Here is a 21,097-nt window from a genome sequence, read left to right as displayed (position 1 = left end):
ATCAAAAGAAATATACACAGATTAAGCTACTACTATTATTTGTAATTTATTTATAAAGATGTCAAAAATAATAGAAAGAAATAAGCGTTAAGACTTAAGTGACAAGATATGATATAACTAAAAGTAGAGCAATAAAATTATATATATTCAGTAAAAACACAACACATGCATAGCTGTAAAATACAATGTTTGAAAAAAAAAAAGCATAATTTTAATAAGCAAGTATGAGAAGAGAAAAAATTTCTAATCATCCTCTAGCAAACCCTAAAATAATAAAGGGTTACTTTTTTTAAAATCTCAACATACCTTAACATAGTGAAATAAACAAAAAGAAATTAATGATTAAATAAATTGTATCCAAAATCAACTATACAAAGACAACCAAACACACATTTAACTAAGTTTTTAAAGTGTCTAACTTATTCGCAAAACAACCAACAAGCTTTTCAGCTTTTTCATTGAAGACTGAGACATAATCCTCCAACTATCATCAGTAACTTTTACAGTTATAATGTATTCCAAAGAAGACAAACTAAATTTTTACTACAATTTATAATATAAAAAATTTTTCAGAATAAAGATCTCAAAAGTTGAATTTCCTTAAATTGCATTGCTCATCATTTTTTTTTGGCAACCTTCACACCAATACCCAACTCTCTCAGCGACATTTTTTTGTTGCAAGCACGATACCACATTGCTTGTCTGGATTTATGAAGTTTATGTATCTTCTAAGACTGAAAAATGAAAGTTGTTCCAAAATAATAAATTAGAAAATCCATTCAATTTTCAAAATTTTAATACTTTGAATGTTCAGATAAAGACATACATACTGGAATTATTTAAAATGTTATAGCACTATAGGAAGTTAGAACTCAATGAATGCATAATTCAATTCAAGTATTGATTAATCATTAAGAAATTTTGAAATTCTATGACACTTAATTTATCCCTTTGTACATAATGTTCAATCACAAATGTCAGTACTTACGCCTAAACACCATGAATCAACTTGACCATTTGTACCTAATTATGTCCAAATGCATTGAAGCAACTATTTCTATAGCTCTAGTTTTATTGGCCTAAATAATGACAACGTGGTTGAGACCTTGTAAGAACTTAGATTATCCAATTTCAAGTATGGCAAAAGAATCATCAACATGGGATTTATCATTGAAGAGGATGTAAAGAACAGTAGATTCAACAATTTGAAGGTAAAAAAAAGTTTGAAAAACAAAAATGACATTATAATTTATAAATTTGTAATATATTTTAAGGTGAAAAGAGAGAATTTTTACACTTATAGATATACGTTGGCTGCTGATTGGAGAGTTTGACAAGTATTTAAAGAAGAAGATAAAATCTGTACTCTTTGTAGAAATGATACAGAAAAACTTTCTTTTTTAGCACAGAATTTAGATGAGTAATTATTTCTACTATGACTAATTATGTTGACATAATAATAAACCTCATCATAAGCTGGATTTCTTTTTTATTATTGTTCGAAAAATAACGACTCAGTTCAAAGCGGTGATTTTTGTCCATTATTATACTAAAAAGATCACTAATTGCCAAACCAATAAAAGAAACACATGTATCAAGTATTAACCATTTAATCCAAATTTATTTTTTATTTACAAAATATATAGTAAAGTAGTTTATATGACACTATTGTTTAAAAATAAACGGTTGTATGATATATCTAATAAAAAAATATTTGTGTCATAAGTTTTATATTATTAAATTGTCTTAATTAGAAGCATGTTCATTGTCAGAAAATTTAAAAATTATAAATAATAATATGATAAATGATATTTTTTATTGTTAATTATTAATTTAATTAAACGTATTTAGTGAAATTAGATGCTAGCAAAAATTAGTGTAATTTATTTTATTTTAATAATAAAAAGATCATTCAGTATGCTCAATTGCTCATAATATAAAAGAAAGGAGAAAATTAATTACAAACGGATATTGTTAATATGACTAATTATGTAATATCTGAGCCATATTTCTGACATGTTTAAAAACATTAAATACATTACAATTGTATTTTGGTTTACAACAATATAATATAATGAATATGTCTTTTATTTGGATCTAACAAAATTTATTATAATGATAATAACAATAATAAATATAGATTAAAAATAAAAATAATAAGTTAGTTTATTAAAAGATTAAAATGATTCAAAGTTCAAACAAAATAAAATATATAAACTGAAGCCTTTTTTTGCTAGTTGTTAAAGATCGATGAAAAAAATAATTTTTGTGGTGAGGCCTATCATCATTTTACTAAATTTAATTCTAATCGGTATAATTAGTCAATAAAAATTTTGAATTGACCACTTGCAGAAAAAAATAAGACCTTTCTATTTCTCCTGCAAAGAGTGCAGATTTTGTTCCCCTCTAAACACTTGTCAAATTTTCCAATTAGCCAACACATATATATAGATGTAGAAACTCTTTTCCTTCTGCACCATAGAACTCACCATATTTTAAAACTATTGAATTTGTAAGTCAAGGATAACATTAGATGACCCAAATCATTTAGCAAAGAATAAGAACTTATCTTTATTATTAATTTTTAAATATTCGTGTTCTCAATCGAAGAGAGAGTCAAATAATAAGAATATTAAAGCACTTGATGCAAAATCTTATGAATTATTTAATCATAAACCTTATCACAATTAGATATTGTTACTTCACTCATCCTTCTTCAGAGTAACAACAAATCAAACTCATTAACAAACAATAACAACTAATGTCAGAATTTATTTCACAATTGAAAATAAATTACAAAGCTCCATCACATCCACCCTCATTTTCAACCATAGAATTATTATGAATCACAATACAAGAAAAAATAACAATATTGAGTTAAAACAATCACAATATTCAGTTTTATTGTATCATATTCCAGGGACTACGGAGATGGGAAAAAAATAGATATGGAGATAGTTGAAATCAATTTATACAATGCATATTTGAGAACTTACGATATAGTCAATGCAAATACCACTCAATCATTGAAGATATTTTCAATCATCATACCTTAGCATCACTTGCTAAAAATAATTTTTCCTCCAACTCGGCTACATTCATATCTCAAATCTCTCTGTTAGTTTACCATTCTAACTAATCTCGACTATTTTTGCCAATAAATCAAATAATAATAAGAAAATTTGAAAATAGAAAAAAATAAAAATAAGGGTGATGGCTTAAAAGAATCTGCAGTAACTTACTAAAAGGAGGAAAAGAAAAAATTTAAAATCAACAATGATATAAAGTGGCATTCAAATTGCAATAAATCTAGAAAAGACAACAGAAAACAAAACAAAATAGAATATATCAAATTTAAAAAATAAATAGATGAATGCCTGAATCGTATGTATTCAACTAATGTTTGTAGCAATCGAAGACATGTAACAAACACATCAGCTAGATTGAGAATAGATAGAAAACATCATATGCTATAGCAAAGCAAATTCAGAACATATAAGAAAAGAAAGCAGATTCAAGAATAACAGAGAACTCTACTATTAACAACAAAAAATTAATCTTTTGGGAAGAGAAAGATACTTTTATAAAGTAAAATTGGTCTGAATATGAAATTAGCTAAGCAAGTTTAATAAAAACAAAGACAAACATAAAAAATCTACTATAGTCATCCATAAAATGGGATGTATTAATATAGAACAAATGATACCCAATGCAATAGAGTTATATAACTCAGCCATCAAAATCAAGCAGAGACAACCTCAACTTGTGGCAGAATTATCTGCACCTTTTAAAAATTTGAGAAAAACTGAATTAAAAGAAAAAATAGCTAATAAAAATCTAAGACTAATACTAAAATTGTATTTGGATAAAACACTTTTAATCTTCAAGATCCACTAAAATGAGTAACCTATTAAAAAATTTGTTTTAATTTTAGAAATATATATATATATATATATTTTGCCAAAGTTGCATTAACATCGTTATAGCATACACCAGTTAATTTACTCTATCATGTATATAAAATGTAAAATGAGAGAAGATAGTTTAGTCAAGACTACATGAATGAGAAGATAGTTTAGTCAAAACTAAAATGAGAGAAGATATGAAACACTTAAATAGTTAAGTGCATAGAAAGAGAAGGTAGCATTATAAGCAAGTGAGTTGCATTGAGAGCATTATAAGCAAGGTCAAAGAAGGATATACTGAGCCTCCAACCAGCTACAAAACTCTTCTTTGTAAGGAATGAATAAAATATGTTTTCAGTTAAGCAAATCAACAAATACCACATAATGCATTCCAATTCCAAAATTTAAAGTGAAAAAAGAGGCACATGTAATAAGCCAATCATCTTCAAATCGCATGTATAGATTGAAATTTTTAACCCATTCACCTTAAAGCCTAAATTGTACTTGGGCTTCCTAAGGGAAATGACGACTTGTCCTCAAGTGCCTAAGCTTCTGAAAAATTGGTGAGGTTCCTCCTAATCCTTTTGTGCTGCAGCATGAAATTGTAAACATTTTTATTAGAAAATTTGACTCGAACACTTCAGATACTTAAATATTGACAATTTAGAAATTCAAGAAACAAACCTAAGCTATCCTTCATGTAACTTATCAACATCATACTTTGTTGTAGCAAGCTCAGCCATATCACCAAGTGCAACCTAAAGTGTAGTAAAAAAAAGTCACACTCCATGAAGAAGAATATTAGCAATGATAATGCACAAAAAATGACAGACTTCAGAAAATTTTTATCCTACAAATTGTTCAAGATATTGGATGAACCTAGACTTCGGAATCAAATAGATAATTTTTGTCTAGACCAAGTTCAATATTACAATGATTTCAAGCTCACAATTTAATATAGATTATTTAAAAATAAACAAATAGTTCATACACAAAGTTCAAGCATCCAATACCTTGTCCATGAGAATCTTCATTTGCTTCTTTCATCATGATAATTGCAGCGCACAACATCACCCTTTTCCACCTAAAATAACCAATATAATTGTTATCTCCTTTCAAGATTTTATTAATAATGAAATCAAAACAAAAGTAAATAAACTACCTTCAACTTCTCATGAGCTTCCTTCCTAATCTTTTCATGCATTCTCTTTCCTTAATTATGTGCATCCTTTTTTAAAGATCTTAGAACCTTGTGATGAAAAAAAAAATCAAGTAATAATAATTTAATGATATACAACAACATACAAATGTGTAACAAATAAATTAACACCTATAACTTCGTTTAAGAAAATAGGATTATAGGCATTAATTAATAGAAGCGCCATAGCAAACACAAATACAATTCTCATACAAAAAAAAGTCAAAAGAACAAAAGAAAAGGTATTCATAGTAATATATCAGCTACAAAAGTATGCATAGTTTTACCAGATAATCAAAAAATAAAAGGAACATATGAGGAAGTCATCCTTTGAAAAACATGTTCACTAAATCATTAAGGATTAGACCATTAACTGAGGAAGATGAAATTAAACAATAAACAACAGTGAAGGATGTTAGTACTTAGTGAAAACAATAGGTGCATTAAGTAAATTGCAATGATTTCAAAACAACAAATCAGTTAAGAAAATTTTATCCATTAAAAAAAAGTAACCAATTTGAGAGGATTTTCTACTTTGGATTCAGATGGATAATGCATATTTCTTGTTCAAATGATGCACTGCCTAGATATACATAAACAAAGAACTGAAATTTTTTAATAGTCTTTACTTTTCCCAGAATAAGCACAATAATGAGCACTGGATCCAAGCTTCCTAGCATCATTCATTTTTAGAATTGCCTAAAATCTAAGCACGAAGTCGAATTATTGTTCTGAGCATCTCATTATTTTTTTCAAAAATGGTATTGGAAAGAAGAACACCGCAGAAGTTCTAATTTAAGACTAACATCAACCACAAAGATAACTAAAAAAATTAAAAAAATATTGGGGTGTAAACAATAGATACCAATTTGATTGAAAATGTTAACTTTGTCAAAAGTTTTCAACGGCAAACATTAAACCAAAAAAAAAAGAAGAAAGGTAGTACATGAAAGACCACTTTATCTATATTTTGCAGGGAAGATGTGTTCGCAGAAGACATGCGTTTTGATTATGTGTGATATCAGGAACAACAAAAGAATTAACAAAGTGGAGCTGAGGGCGCTATGCACAATGCCGAACAGTTCTTAAACCCTGAAAAGCAACACACCAAAGAGGAAGATATAGATAATTGAAGAATCTGATTTTGTTAAAAAGGAAGGAAGGAAGATTTTGACTCGATATAATTGGATTTAAATGCAGAAGAAATCCATAATCATCGTCGCCTCGTCAATCACCGTAACCCCAAAATACAAAAAACGAACTACAACATCTTACAAAAGAGGAAAGGGAAAGAGAATGGCACAAAATCAAAGCCATCAACTGTGAGAAAAATCAGAACTATAAGCAAACTAACCATGAGGATTGATGAAGATTACGGAAGTTGAAGAAAACGACGATGCAACCCTTCTGGACAAACTATGACGCCACTATACGTGAAGCAGGGGAATTGGAAGAAGCGCTGGAATTTGGATTGGAAAGGTTGAGCTTAGACTTTTGCGAGTGTAGTGGTCGGAGATGTTCACCATCACCAAGGGATGCACCTTGAACAATCCGATGCTCACCGAAAATTCCATTGATTTTATTAGGATTAGAGTTTTGAACGAATGAATTAGTTGAGGTTATGATTTACCTTGAAATGAATATATAAAAATGAATTTAAATTTGAATTTTGAAATGGGGGACATCAAATACAGCTTGGCATGCTTCTTCAGCAAAGAAAAAGAAGATATCATTGATTGTAATGAGGAAAGAAAGAACACAGGATTGGGCAGTGTCGTGGTGAGGGAATAGAGAGTTGAAATTAAAAAATATATATTTACAAACCGTAAGTGATGATGAATGAAGAGAGTGATTGGGGAAGAAAGATGTTAGAAAAGAGAAGAGAAAATTTAGAAACCCATAGGAAAGGGGACCAAATCAGATAAGATGGCAAGAGAAACTAAAATAAATTGAATTAATGAATTTGTGGAAGATGAAGATGGAGCATATGTGCTCTTGAACAACAGGGAACACCAAATAAAAACTTACAGTGAAACATGCTCTTTCAAGACACGTAGAAATTCCACTAACTGAAAAGTGAAAACCCTCTTTTAAAGAATAGGTATATGATTATCTCTCAAATAGCTGATTTTGCACAAAATCCCTCTCTAGAGTAACCTTTGAAAAGCTTAGAAGAGAAATCATAATGGTTTGAAATCTCTAACTTTGAATGGGGATGTTAGGATAGAGTCCCAAGAGTTAGTTACTAACATTGAACAAGAAAGTGTTGGTTAGCTAGTCAACTCTAGTATTCGGTTACAGCTAGCAGTTAGAGTCTTGAAGAGAATCTTGATATGCAGTGTGTATTAAAGTTACTCTTATAATATAATATAAAAATTACGCATCCAAACTTTTTATTTAACCAAATCCAATCAAGTTGAAACAATACATCTTAAATTCACATATCACTTTTATTTTAGCCGAAATGAAAACATAAATAACTAAATTTTAGATACATGCATTGCATCTTCTTCTTCCTTCTTCTTCTACCTCTTTTCTCTTCTTTTGCACAATTATCATCATCTTTTAGATACCTCTCTCTCTCTCTCTAAAAAAAATGCATAAAATAAAAAGAAAGAAGAGCAGCAAAAAGAAGAAGAAGCCAATTAAGATCTTGTTAAAAAACTATTGCATTAAGTCCAGAAACCTTGAAATTTTCGGTCAAAAAATTCTTATATCACGATTAAGAAAATTCAGAATCAAAGTTTAAACAATTTTTTTTTTTGCAATTAAGACATTTTGGTGCTATTTTTTTATTTTATATTTCTCCCAAATAACTGATTCTCCTCCTCCTTTTTCTTGTTTTTATAGTTCTTCTTATTTCACTCTCCTAATTCTTCTTGTTTCATCCTCTAAGAATAATAAAAACAAAAGAAAAAAGAGAAGAAAAAATCAATTAAAAAATAAAGAATAAAATGAATGAATTATGTAAGTTTTTATTTTATTAATTTATCTTTTTTGATAATAAACACACAAACTTTTGAAAGAAAAATAAGTAATTTTATAAATAAAAAATACATAAATTCAACACGAAGAAAGAGGAAACAAGAAGAGTAAGAAGAAGAAAAAAAGTTAAGATCTTAGTGTTAAAGTTAAAAGATTTTTGTGTTATGGTTATAAAATTTCGATGCTATTTTTTACATGAAGAAAGAAGAAGTGTAATTCACACGCACATATGCGAGTGGTTTTTATTGTATGTGAACTAACTTGATTAGACTTAATTGACAAAATATTTGAATCTGTGGTGAGACAATATATATAATACATACATTTTTTTTTGGTATCACTCTTGTAAAATTTTTCACTACAAATAAACATCGATTTGGCTATGGTAAGCATGGCCAAAAGTTGGAAAAAGCACGACAATAGCTTTTGGCCACGCTTTTTTAGCTATCGGCACGCTTTTAATAGGGTCATACCTACAAGCATGCCGGTTATTCTATCGCTACGCTTTATTTTTTGCCATGCTTTTATAGATTGTCACGCTTAAAAACATGGTCGTATGTATATCCTATAGCCACGCTTTAAATGCGTGCCAATAGTGAAGATATAGATACACTTTTAAAGCGTGTCAATATTGGAAGATATGACTACACTTTTCAAGCGTAGCCAAAAGTGGAAGATACTGCTATGCTTTTCAAGCGTGCCAATAGTGGAAGATATGACTACGCTTTTGAAGTGTGGTTGTTGATGACTGTTGTGCAATATGGTCACTCTTTTTAAGCGTAGGCTATAGGTTTGTTCAATAACCTATTGTTCTCCTTTTTTAATCTTCTTGATAAAACCTTGCAAAATTCATATATAATTTTAAAGGATAAAGTATATTTTTTGTCCCTAAAATTTTACAAAAAATTCAAAAATATCACTAAATTTTATTTTATTTTAATTTTATTCCATAAGTTTTCGATTTGTATCAAATATACCTCACACGACTAGTTTTTAAAAAAATTTAGGAACAAGTCAATAACAATTTCATAAGAACAGCCTTCAACACAAGCAAATCAAGCATAATTTTTATGCATTTTTGTTAGAGATGTCGAGAATATATTTGATGCAAATCGAAAATTTTTGGGACGAAATTGAAACAAAATAAAACTTACGGGTATTTTGAAAATTTATGCTAAACTTCAAGGACAAAAAATATACTTTATCCAATTTTATATCATAGTTTGAAAGAGTAATTCAGACAATGACTAAAAAAATTATGTATATAATTTTAGATCAACTAATTCAACATACATAAACTTGTCACCAAAATAAAAAAATTTGATCACAAAGTACCAAAAATCAAAGTATGATACTTTACATATCTATCACATATCTACTTTCTAATACATATTTCATTACAAAATATCAAACTTTATGATTAGTTTGATCATCCATTGCAACCTTTATTGTTTTTACTATTGTGCTGCATAATTTTAAATATTGTTGTATTGGTGCATCTTATATTTTACCAAAAAAATAAGAGAGCATATATTGAAAACCACATTGTATATTCTTTAATATGCAATATTTATCAATTTTCCATGAACAATACTACACAATATCTCTCTTCAATATACGCTCCTTTTAGTTGTCTTATTTATACACTAACTACTAATACAGATTCAAACACACAATGCATAAACACCACTAACAACTAGCTGATTCCTATCAGAATCAAGTAATCAAGTAACAGAAATAGTTGCACAATCTAATCGGGAAAACAAAGAAAATACTTTGAAGCATTAAATTTTAGCAATTCCTAAAGAAGGCCTGAAGTAAGTGCCTTAGGAAAGCATTTAAGTTGTACGCATAACATCAATAACAAATTAATAGATATATTTAAATTCGCATAAATCGAAATTACTGAGGAGCAAAAAAGAAAGGAGGGGAGGTTCTTACACAAATTCCAACAAAACCACATACATGAAGTTGAATTTAGACAAGGAAAAACAGTAGTACCTGTTACCTAATATGCATTTGAAAGATATTCAGATGGCTTGGCTTCAATGAAACTCCTAATGCTAGCTGCATCTCCATATTTGACAATTTTCCCATCCTCCATGTATATGGTATCACATGCATATTCTAGTTCTTCCAAACGATGGATCACCCATAATGCTGTCACTTCTGCAGAGGTATCCAAAGAGTTTCTAACAGCCTTGATAAGTCCGACCTTAAAACAAAAGTGCAAACAATCTATATCTATTAGAAAGTGTAGGTCTTACACCAAAAGTATTCATATATACTTGCACAATTGTCATTATGAATAAATTCAAATCCATGCATGATTCTAGGTAATGAAAGCAGACTTGAATAATTAGAAGCTACTCACTGTGAAAATTCGGTACATTCTTGGATCAATCAACCTAAATTAATTCTTGGATACATTGATCTATGGATGTACCAAATTTTCATTGACACATATAAAGTATATAACAGCCAAAATAAACCTACACTATCTAGTAGAATATATTGCTCTTGCATCAAATCTATCTTATCTCTTGTTGGCGCAGTTATTACTATGAATAGAAGATTCAATTAGAGGCACAAAAACAAACATATGGTAACACAAGCTCTGCCCAATTGGTAATATATAACATTTCATGGATCACTTAGTCATTGTCATCTAAGAATATTGTGAGCTCATCCAATAACAGAACTTTACAAGCTTCTGCTAAAGCACCGGCAATTGCAACCCTCTGCTTCTGACCACCACTCAAAATTAACTCGGATATTTGCTTTTAAGGTTAAAGTTCAACTATTTCAACTCAAATACCTTCTCGTAGTCAGAGAGGCCTACAACATGCAAGGCTCTCAATAATACCCTAGACCTTACTTCATCATTAGTCAAGCTGAACTTACCAAGACCAAATGCAACATCGGCGTCTACGATTGGCATCACCACCTGCAACATGTGCAATGCTTCTTGCTTGACATATTTCTTATGTGCATCACATATATATACATTCTAGTATTGAAATTTCAAGTAATCTTCTATGTGTACACAAGTTGATGACAATAAAAAATTACATTTTTCCCTTTAATTTGTGAATGACACGGTTTTTATTTGTACCATCTATAACTGAAATCTGAACATCAAAATAATATTCAAATGTAGTTCAGTTATTCAAATTTATAAGAAGGTACTATTGCCAATAGAGAGAACACTACTATTGAGAAGAGCTCAAGAACTAACTAGCACATAAAAAAATAAAATAAAATAGAGAGAGAGAGAGAGAGAGAGTATAACATCTGAGAAAGAGAAAAAACCTTATGGTCAGGATTTTGAAAAACAAAACTCTTAGGTTCATTCACATGCATTGTTCTTGAAGTTGGATTCAATAGACCAACCAAAATCTACAACATCGGCTTAAGGTGTTACATCACAAGTTGCAAATTATTATCATAAAAATAAAAGAAAGTACCTTCAAGAGGGTAGATTTTTCACACCCATCTGGACCAAGAAGCATCCAAAATTGCCCACAAGGAATGCGAAACGAACAATCTCTAAGCACAGGCACGACCTTCGATTGCCTCGTTGTTGTGAATGAAAAATTCAAATTGCAACCTTCAATAGTGATATTATCAGCAGTAACACTGCTCTTGAAAATTCCAAATACAAAACACTAGCAAAAATGCAACTTTAAAAAAAATATTGTTATCTAACTATTTGCATGTGTTTCTACTAGTTTGGCTAAGGATAAAATTAAAAAATAAAATAATAATTAAGAATAATATTATTTGACCAACAAAATTTATTGATAAATGTTCGAAAAGACAATTGGAGTATTTTAAGGCAAAAGGGTAGAATGAAAATTTCACATTTTTAGAGGGCCATCACTAGAGGATGTGCAAAGAAATTCAAGGAGAACTTTGATAGCACTTATGCATAAGGAGTTACATCAAATTCTAAACAAGAAAAAATGGACAAGGCACATTGGGATAAGTCAGGATAGCAAGAAGCCCAATAATGCTTTTCAAATTCAATGGGAGGTATAATTTATTATTAAATTTTGAAATTTTAGGCCTTTGTTTTAATTTATTTTGTGGTTAGAGTTTGTTAGAAGATTTGTTTAGTTCTGATTTGCTTAGTAGTATTTTTAGGAATTTTATAAATCAAATATGATCTAATCCATTAAGATCAAATCTGATTTAAATTTTAAAATCTTATCTTATCTTTTTGTTAGTTTGTTAGAGCCTATTTAAACACCTTTGGTGAGACCATTTACCAACTTTTGATGAATAAAATTTCTTTAATGCTTTATGCACATTTTTTAATGTGATTAAGTGAAGTGAGTGATTTATTTTGCTTGTTGCATAAAAAAAATTGATGGATCCAACACTAAGGTGATTTGCGTGGTGGTTTCTTTCAATTTTCATCCCTCTGATCTAGGTTGTCAAGGACAGGTTCTCTGAAGGTCTAGTAGAAAAAATCCTTCCAGTGACTTAGTTTGCTAAAAATAAGTTTCTTAGAGTAGTAAGAAAATCACATTTATCTATCTTTTTGTGTTTCCGCTGTGTCCTTTGAGGTGTGTCCTTTACTAAATAATCCTTATCTATTGTATTAAAACCCCTAAGCCCCAATAATTCTTATCTTTTATTATTTTTGGTCAATTTTAAACACTAACATTTAAATTTTAAATCATAAATCTTAAATCTAAAATTCTAATAATATAAAATAAGATGTGATAGTTATCAGTGGCTAAGAAAAGAGAGGGTAATTTTGGCCTCCTTTTTCTTCAACTTCCAACCTTGCGTTCTATAGAGAATCTGAGAGTAAAAGATAGGAGAGAATTTGGTTTTATCCCCTGACGCAGTAGGAGCCAGAACAGTGTTACTTGCAAGGAGAGTTATAATGAAGTGAAGTTTAGTAGAGAAATCAAGAGATACTATATTTTTTCTTCTTTAGTATAGAATCAGAAACAGAGAAGAGAGTAGAGAATGACATACCGATGTATCCTGGTTTGGCCTCCTTTTTCTTCAACTTCCAACCTTGCGTTCTATAAAGAATCTGAGAGTAAAAGATAGGAGAGAATTTGGTTTTATCCCCTGACACAGTAGGAGCCAGAACAGTGTTACTTGCAAGGAGAGTTATAATGAAGTGAAGTTTAGTAGAGAAATCAAGAGATACTATATTTTTTTCTTCTTTAGTATAGAATCAGAAACAGAGAAGAGAGTAGAGAATGACATACCGATGTATCCTGGTTTAGCTACTCAGTGCAATGTAGCCTACATCCAATCTCCATCACAACAATGATGGAATTTCACTATCTTTTCAATAGATTACAATCACCAATTCTTTCTAGGATCTATCTAATCCTATCTGGGACAAGTCTAGATTCTAACCCAACCTAAACTTGAATAGGACTTACCCTAACTTTTAACTGCAAAGTACCAACCCAACTTATAAGGAAATCTCTTCAGGATCATGACCACAAAATAGAAAAACTTACAAAGAATTTCTGAGACAACTTAGCTGTTTCCTCCAAGTCTAGCTCTCTGCCTTTTTTCACTCAATGGCTTTTATAGACAAATCTCACCATTTTTCCTTTTACCATTGAAACTCAGACAAACTAAATTGAGAAAAAGAAATACAAAATGAAATTCATGAAGGAGAAGAATGGATAGCTCAGTGAGCTATGAGAACCGAAATTTGTGCTCTCACTCCTTGCTCAATCCTTGGCCGTTTACCCCTATTATAGAGGAGTGAACCTTCCAGAGCTTGAAACATCTTCAACACTTTGTTTGTCTTCTTTTCCAACAATCAGAATCAGCAGCGACGTTCACAGAGGATAGAGACGGCAGAAGCAATGACATGCAACCATACCTTTCTCTTTTAATCTTTTTCTTCATGCTTCTTGAATCCGGACCGTGTATTCTTACTTTGGCCCCAAGTTTATTTCTTGACGGTTGATAAGCAGTAAAGCACCATTGACTTCACTTTCTTCATTATTCCAGAACGGTGCTTGTGACACAGAGGATTTCTTCAACATTCCTTGATGAAGTACAAATGAAAAAATCTTGTTTTTGTGATTCTTTGTTCTGATGAGATCTTCTATTGTGTTGTAGCTCTTTTTCTTTCTCTTCTTACACGAGAATGAAAACTAGCTTTTTTTCTTTACTGTACTCTAACTCCAGAATTTTTCAATCTTTCTTTCTTGTTTCAGAGTGATGTGGTGTGAAAGAATGAGAAGAGAGAATTTTAGTTCGGTGAGTAATAGTATTCGAATAAAATAAATTCAAATAAAATTAAAGCCAAATTTAGGAGAGTGAATTTTGGTTATGGACCACCTATTAGGCTTGTCATGGATACGGGCTCACTTTCTTTCTGATGATTTCTTTTTTGATGGAAAATATTTGTGAAAGCTTTTTGTTTATGGTGAACCAATATTTGAACTTTGGTTTGATTATGCGCCAATTTATTTTCTTTCTTTTTCATGGGTCGGCAACTCAACCTTTGAATCAAGAGTTATTGCATGATTGCTTTGTTGAATCAACATTGGGCTTTTATTCATGCTTCTTGGGTCTGGTTCAATTTTTGTTTTATTTCTGCATACTAAACAAAACCTATCATATAAACAATTTGATAATAACCAAGTTGGGTTGATCTAATGGTTAGTTCACTAGTCCGCTTAAACAAGTGTCGGGGATTCGAATCTCGCCTTGTGCATGCAGCAACCCATTGGTCAGCGACAAACCCTTAAATGGAGCTCAGTACCGCAACAGATTAGTCCTTGACCTATTGGGCTAAGAGATACCATAGAAAACCAAAAAAACAGATAATTTGATAATAATTCAATAATATTTAGTCATCATCTAAATCATAGTTTAGTTTTTTAAACTCAACAAAGTGTTAGTCAAAATATTAATTAATATTAATAAAAAAAAGTGTTGATCTTCAAATATTTTTGAGTCAAATATAAAATTAAATCAAATTAAATATTGATGACCGTACAATTTTAAAACTTTAAAAAACATTAGAAATAAAAATATATTTTATCCTCTGATAAATATTAAAAAAAATGAAATTTAGTTAAAGCCATCTCTTAACTATCCTTGAATCTCATATAAATTAGATGAAAAATAAAATTCATTAGATAAAAGCAGGAACTCTAAATAATATGGTTCAAACTGCATAATCATACAATCCTACAATAATGCACATTAGAGTAAATTCATTATCATACTACGGTTGTCAAGTAAATGGGAAGCAAAATTTTCCTCACAAAAGATGTGGATAACTTCTACTTATTATATTTTAATAATAATACAAAGACGTTACTTTTGATGTTAGATACAATGAGCTATGCGCATGTAGTTGGTGACTCATAATTGGTAGGCCGAAAAGAAGCTTGAAACCTTTGAATATTTGGCACATTGAAATTGAATAAATAAATATTCATTTCTTCTGTGGTCGCAGATAGTATTTCTCCTTCATGAATGCTAACTAAGCCCATAATAATAATAATAATTGTATTAGTTGATATTTTATATATGTTAGATTATTAATAATTAGATTATAAACTCCAATTTTAAATTGAAATTTTAATTTTGTTAACAATGACAATAATATTAAAAGAAAAAGTCAATAAGAGCAAACACTCTTTATTAATATTAGTTAATAATTTAATAAATATTATTTTATTATATTATTTGAATTTAAAATTTAAAATTTAAAAATTAAAATTTAATTTTTATTATTTAAAATTTATCAAATCTCAATAAAGAAATAATAACTTTTGTTAATAATATAATATTCTTCATTTTAAAAATTGTTTATAGAAAATATTTAGAAGAGTGCGATTCAAATTCCAAATTCTAAATTCGTGAGAAAAACATTACTCTCCTGTCTCCTCATCGGTATATAGACCCAATGAGCGCAGACAACTGTTTTGGACAAGTTACCGCCGTCGTTGAAAATATAGTCACGGGATGAGAGAATTATGCAAAGCTGCTAGCATGCAACTATACCTACTTACATCATGATATCGACGGCTATATAAAGGAAGGTTATTTTGTCTCCCCAATTAACTAAATACAAACAAGTTGAGAAGCAATGACAAGCGTAGTGTTGTGTCTCCTCTTCATTACGTTAATCTGCCAAGCATCATTATCATCATCATCATCATCATCGACATGCAACCAAGAGGACAAAAGAGTCCTTCTCCAAATCAAGAAAGAAGCAAACAACCCATCCTTTCTGTCGTCATGGAGCCCACACACAGATTGCTGCGACATGTCATGGAGTGGCGTGAGTTGCGGTTACAAAACGAACCGAGTGCAGTACATCACCTTGATCGGCAACCTTGCCGATCGCCATGCCTTTCAGATTCCGCCTTCCTTCGGCAACCTTCCACGCTTGGAACGCCTCTTTCTGTTCGCATTCCCGAACCTGACTGGCCCGATCCCTGAATCCATCTCAAAGCTCAAAAATCTCATGTTCCTTACCATATCCGACACCGCCATCTCTGGTCCAATACCAAGCTCCTTGGGCAAACTCAAGAACCTGGTAGACTTGGACCTCTCCTTCAACAAACTCTCTGGGACACTCCCTCCTTCTCTCTCTCAGTTGCATCTTCTCACGAGGATGGATTTTGACAACAACAAGCTTACAGGTTTTTTTCCCCTTTTAAAAACGAAAAATAATAAAAATGTTACTACACACTATTTGCTACTATCGATTTGTAAATATATATACATATATATATTGTAGGAAAGTATTATGTGGATACTAAAAATTAATTATAAAATTAATTATTATGTATTTATATATATAAGTACATATATTAGTTAATTTATTTATTAAAAAGAATATTTTTTTTTAATGGAGAACCAAAAATTATTTTGCATTTCAGTATAATCCTTGAAGCTAAGTACTTTTTTTATTAGTAATAATTAAAGTTTCCAGAAGTACTTTTTATTTTATTAAAATTAAAAATAAAGTCATATTTAATTTGTATTTCGATAAAAAAATTTATATCACATAATTATTTTTTAAATAACTAATAATTTCACATTTATACATAATTTAATTATTTATAAAATAATAATAAATGAAACTTAATTACTTTATATTCTTTGTATTTTAATATTAAAAATTTAATAAATAAAATAATATTCGATATAATATGTTAATATTTTTTAAAGCTAAGATAATTGTTTGTAGTGTATATATTAAAATAGAAGTAATTGTTATATACATAATTATGTAGCTAGGTTTTTTTTAGAAAATTTATTTAATAGTAAAATGTTAGATTTATCTTATTAAAAATTGTAAGAATAATATTGAAGCATATTAATTCTATATATTAATAGTAATCAATCTTTGCATTTTCCATCTCTTACATTGCTTTCTTTCTCTTTTTTTTTTTCGAAAAAACAAGTCCGCTACATTTTTTAAATAAAATAAAAACAAATAACTAAAAAAAACTTTTTCCTAACTTTTTTTCATCTTAAAAGCTTAAAAAATAGGAGAATCTTAAAAATTGTAAGAGAAAGTCTAGGGGCTAGTAAATTTTATAGTTTGTAGTCATCAATTAACTATCAATGATATTTTTAAGAAAAAGTATAGGGTACCAACATATTATCTGTCAACTTATTGCCAACAATGATTAATTATTATATTTTAAACACATATATAAAAAAACACATCCAAAAATATATTTATAAAGACACTTTTATCAAACAAAGCTATAAAAAAATATTTTTATTAGACACATCCACAAAGATACTTCCATTAAACACACTTATAAATAAGAGTTGGCAGATATTAATATAAATGTTGTTGGTAACATAACGAGATTGTATTTTTAATGGTATGAGATTATATCTAATAGTTCCTTTTAATAGTTAAGTGGTGGCTGCTCTCCTCAAATTGTAATATATATATTTCCCGCTCCCCTAATTTTTTTTCTTATTGCCATTGCAGGTACAATCCCTGATTCATATGGCTCCCTAAAGAATGTGTTCACTCTGGCCCTATCGAATAACCAGCTCTCAGGGAGAATCCCAGATTCCTTAGGAAAAATGAATAACTTGTACTATGTTGGTTTGTCACAAAATAGGCTTGAAGGTGATGCATACATGCTTTTTGGGTCCAACAAAGGGACAGTTAGAATGTTTCTCTCGAGGAATATGTTGGAGTTCGACCTTGGAAGAGTAGAATTACCTGTGAATATGACAACATTAGACGTGAGTCACAATCGAATTTACGGAAAACTCCCTGTTGGAGTGCAGAATTTGGAGTCGTTGAATGTGAGCTACAATAGACTATGTGGTGAGATTCCAAAGGGAGGAAATTTGCAGAGCTTTAATGTGTCTTCATACTCCCATAATGCGTGCTTGTGTGGGGTTCCGCTTCCGAGTTGCAAGTGAACAATGTTTGTTACAAAGGGATGTAAGCTCTAGTTAATTAATTTCATATGCTCTTGAGAGGTTCATGATATCCATTGTGCTTTTCATTTTTCTTTTTTGTAATTTCCTTTTTATTTTCAAATGGATGGAGATAATTATGTAAGTTTTAATAATGGTCACCTCTCACCAATTGATGGTAACTTTGAATAACTGATCTCCTATCTCTTGTTTTTCTTTCCTAATTGGGATGTGCAAAGTTTAATTTGTTTATTTATGCTGAAAGTATTTATTTTTGGAAACAAAATTTCTTCTTAAACAACCATTTTGGTATTCAAAGGACTGTATACTTTTTACATGCATGTTATTGTAAGATAAAAAAAATTAATTAGTCTTTTATTTAATTTAAATTAAATTTTAAAAAGTTTAAATTTATCATGACTCAAATCAAGTTATAATTATTGGCGTTCAAAGTCCCTTAACAAGCCAAATAATTAAATTTATAAAAAGCAGATAGAGTCTCTTATCATCCTATATACCTATACCAAAAATAATTATTTAGTACACATAACATAGTTCATTTTTTTATATGAAAAAAATTTGATGTTTTTGTTGAAAATAGAATTATTTAGTGTAATTATATATGGTTAGATTTTACAGGTGAAAAGTCAACACGCAAAAAATGTATTGCACACATATCATCATCCTAACAACAATGTATATTAAATATTTTTTTACATTTTCACAACATTATAATACATTTTAAATATCAATATTTAATCAAAACACTATCTTCATCTTTATATTAAAAATAATTTCTGCAACATCATCATCCCAATATATATGTCTCCAAAATCAAACATATTAAATAGCCACATTATATTTACTAGTATATAGTTGGTTCAATCAGTCTTAAGCACTCAAAATAATATAAACTACATGAAGACATTTGCTTATGATATATGGAGCATTTGATGTAATCTAAATTTTAACACAAAGATTCTATTAAATATAAATACAATCTTTAGATAGAAAATGATTCGTCAAGAGAATTAAGATCTATTATAGGACTGGTGCGGATTTCGAATACTACAAATTTATTGGCAAATACATTAGGTCGTACCAAATAATAATTCAAGTGAGTGAGTGTCGATCCTACGAGGATTAATGAATCAAACAACTATAATTGAATGATTAAACTAGTCAGACAAGCAAATAAGAGTGTTTTAAACTCTAAATTGTAACAAACAGTAATTCAAAAAATTCGAGTAAACAAATAGTGAATGAGTTGTGAAATTAATATGAGAAAACAGTTAAAGTTTTAGAGAAGTTTACTTTTCCGAATTAACAATTCTTACCAACTACTTTAATCATGCAAAGATTCAATTTATGACAAACTTTAATTGATTAAACCCTAATTCCTTAATAATTTAATCTCTTCTAACCTAATCAACCGCCAATTCTTTTGTCACATAATTTAAATTAGGGGTTTAAGTCCAAATCTGGTATATGAGCCACACAAACCTTAAGTACCCAAAGATAAGATGATTATATGTCACGTATCACGTTAAGTCTAGTTAATTAGAAAATTATGAGGAATTGATTTTAAGTTGTTATTCAAGTGATTTTAACTTTTTCAATATTCAACAAGAATTTAATTAGAAAAAGATTTATCTTCTAATATACTCTAATTCCTAGGATGAAGAACGAAAGCAATCCTTGAATATAAATCAATGCATTAATTAAGAGTAGATTGACAATTGTATTAATCCATCAAAATAAACAGAGCTCTTAACCTTAACAGAGGAGGTTTAGTTGCTCATGGCTCAGAGAAAAACCTAGGGTTGTGAAAAGTATGAAAGTGTTGAATGAGCAAGCAAAAGAGAAGAGAGCGCGAAAGGCTGAATCTTTTCTCCTTTTATATCTAACCTAAATGGAAACGATGCAAACTACATGAACTTGCTAGGCAATCCTAAACTTCAACACTTTCGATTCAAGTTTAGGATTTTACCAAACTAAATAGGTAAGCATACTAAGTATCAGTTCCATATCCACCTCTAGTATTAATCATTTCTAATACATTATGATCCAATATCACATTTGTTCTATTCGGTATCAAGCCCTTTCTGATCTTATTGGTCTCAAACAATTATCAAATTGTCATAGTTATTCTGTCTATCAACGTTTTCAATCTCAGTAAATCTCAATAATCCCAATAGTCTCAATAGCGAAATCATACACAAATAATAAGTAGTACAAAGCAAATGCAGTTAGAGAGCAAGTATAGCAAGTAATACAATTAGCAATTAATAGAATATTCAAATAGGCAAATCAAATACAATATGCATGCTGAAGCAATAGCAAATAAATACACATGATGCATGTCTGTCCTACTGGTCATGAGTTCACGTGTCGGTTATTCTGCCAAACCTGACACAAATTCAGTCGGCAACTCCCAGACTAGTCTCTCTGCCACGCATCCCCAGGAGAGTTCCCTACCACCTTTCATTGGACGCAGTAAAATTCCATGGGATAATACCTTAACACCTTGCAACCAGAGAGAGACGTAGAAAAATATTTCGAGAGAAAGTGCCTTACACCTTCCCCACTTGCAACA

General features: G+C 29.7%; 1 protein-coding gene, 1 long non-coding RNA gene and 1 pseudogene across 5 annotated transcripts; 1 reads left to right on the top strand and 2 right to left on the bottom strand.

Moving 5' to 3' along the window:
• Positions 1-370: 370 nt before the first annotated feature.
• Positions 371-7,382, bottom strand: LOC130960498 (uncharacterized). Of its 4 annotated transcripts, none has more exons than XR_009079136.1 (7): positions 6,458-7,113; positions 6,050-6,195; positions 5,068-5,154; positions 4,919-4,989; positions 4,590-4,663; positions 4,391-4,494; positions 371-734 (listed from the first exon to the last, which is right to left on the bottom strand). It is a non-coding gene; the product is annotated as an uncharacterized LOC130960498 (long non-coding RNA). The 4 variants fall into 4 exon arrangements; XR_009079138.1 differs by having other exon boundaries at positions 6,062-6,195; XR_009079139.1 differs by lacking the exons at positions 6,050-6,195; positions 6,458-7,113 and adding an exon at positions 7,132-7,382.
• A 2,714-nt stretch (positions 7,383-10,096) lies between these two features.
• Positions 10,097-16,368, bottom strand: LOC130963021 (ABC transporter I family member 10-like; annotated as a pseudogene).
• Positions 16,339-18,572, top strand: LOC130958940 (polygalacturonase inhibitor-like). The gene is made up of 2 exons (XM_057885251.1): positions 16,339-16,745; positions 18,059-18,572. Exons 1-2 carry the CDS (start codon positions 16,367-16,369, stop codon positions 18,502-18,504), a joined length of 825 nt encoding a protein of 274 aa, XP_057741234.1. The 5' UTR covers positions 16,339-16,366; the 3' UTR covers positions 18,505-18,572.
• Positions 18,573-21,097: the final 2,525 nt, after the last annotated feature.

This window comes from Arachis stenosperma, chromosome 2 (genome assembly GCF_014773155.1).
Source record: "Arachis stenosperma cultivar V10309 chromosome 2, arast.V10309.gnm1.PFL2, whole genome shotgun sequence".
In the NCBI taxonomy this organism is placed as follows: domain Eukaryota; kingdom Viridiplantae; phylum Streptophyta; class Magnoliopsida; order Fabales; family Fabaceae; genus Arachis; species Arachis stenosperma.
Note: the sequence above shows the minus strand (reverse complement) of the source record. Positions and strands in the feature narration are given on the sequence as shown.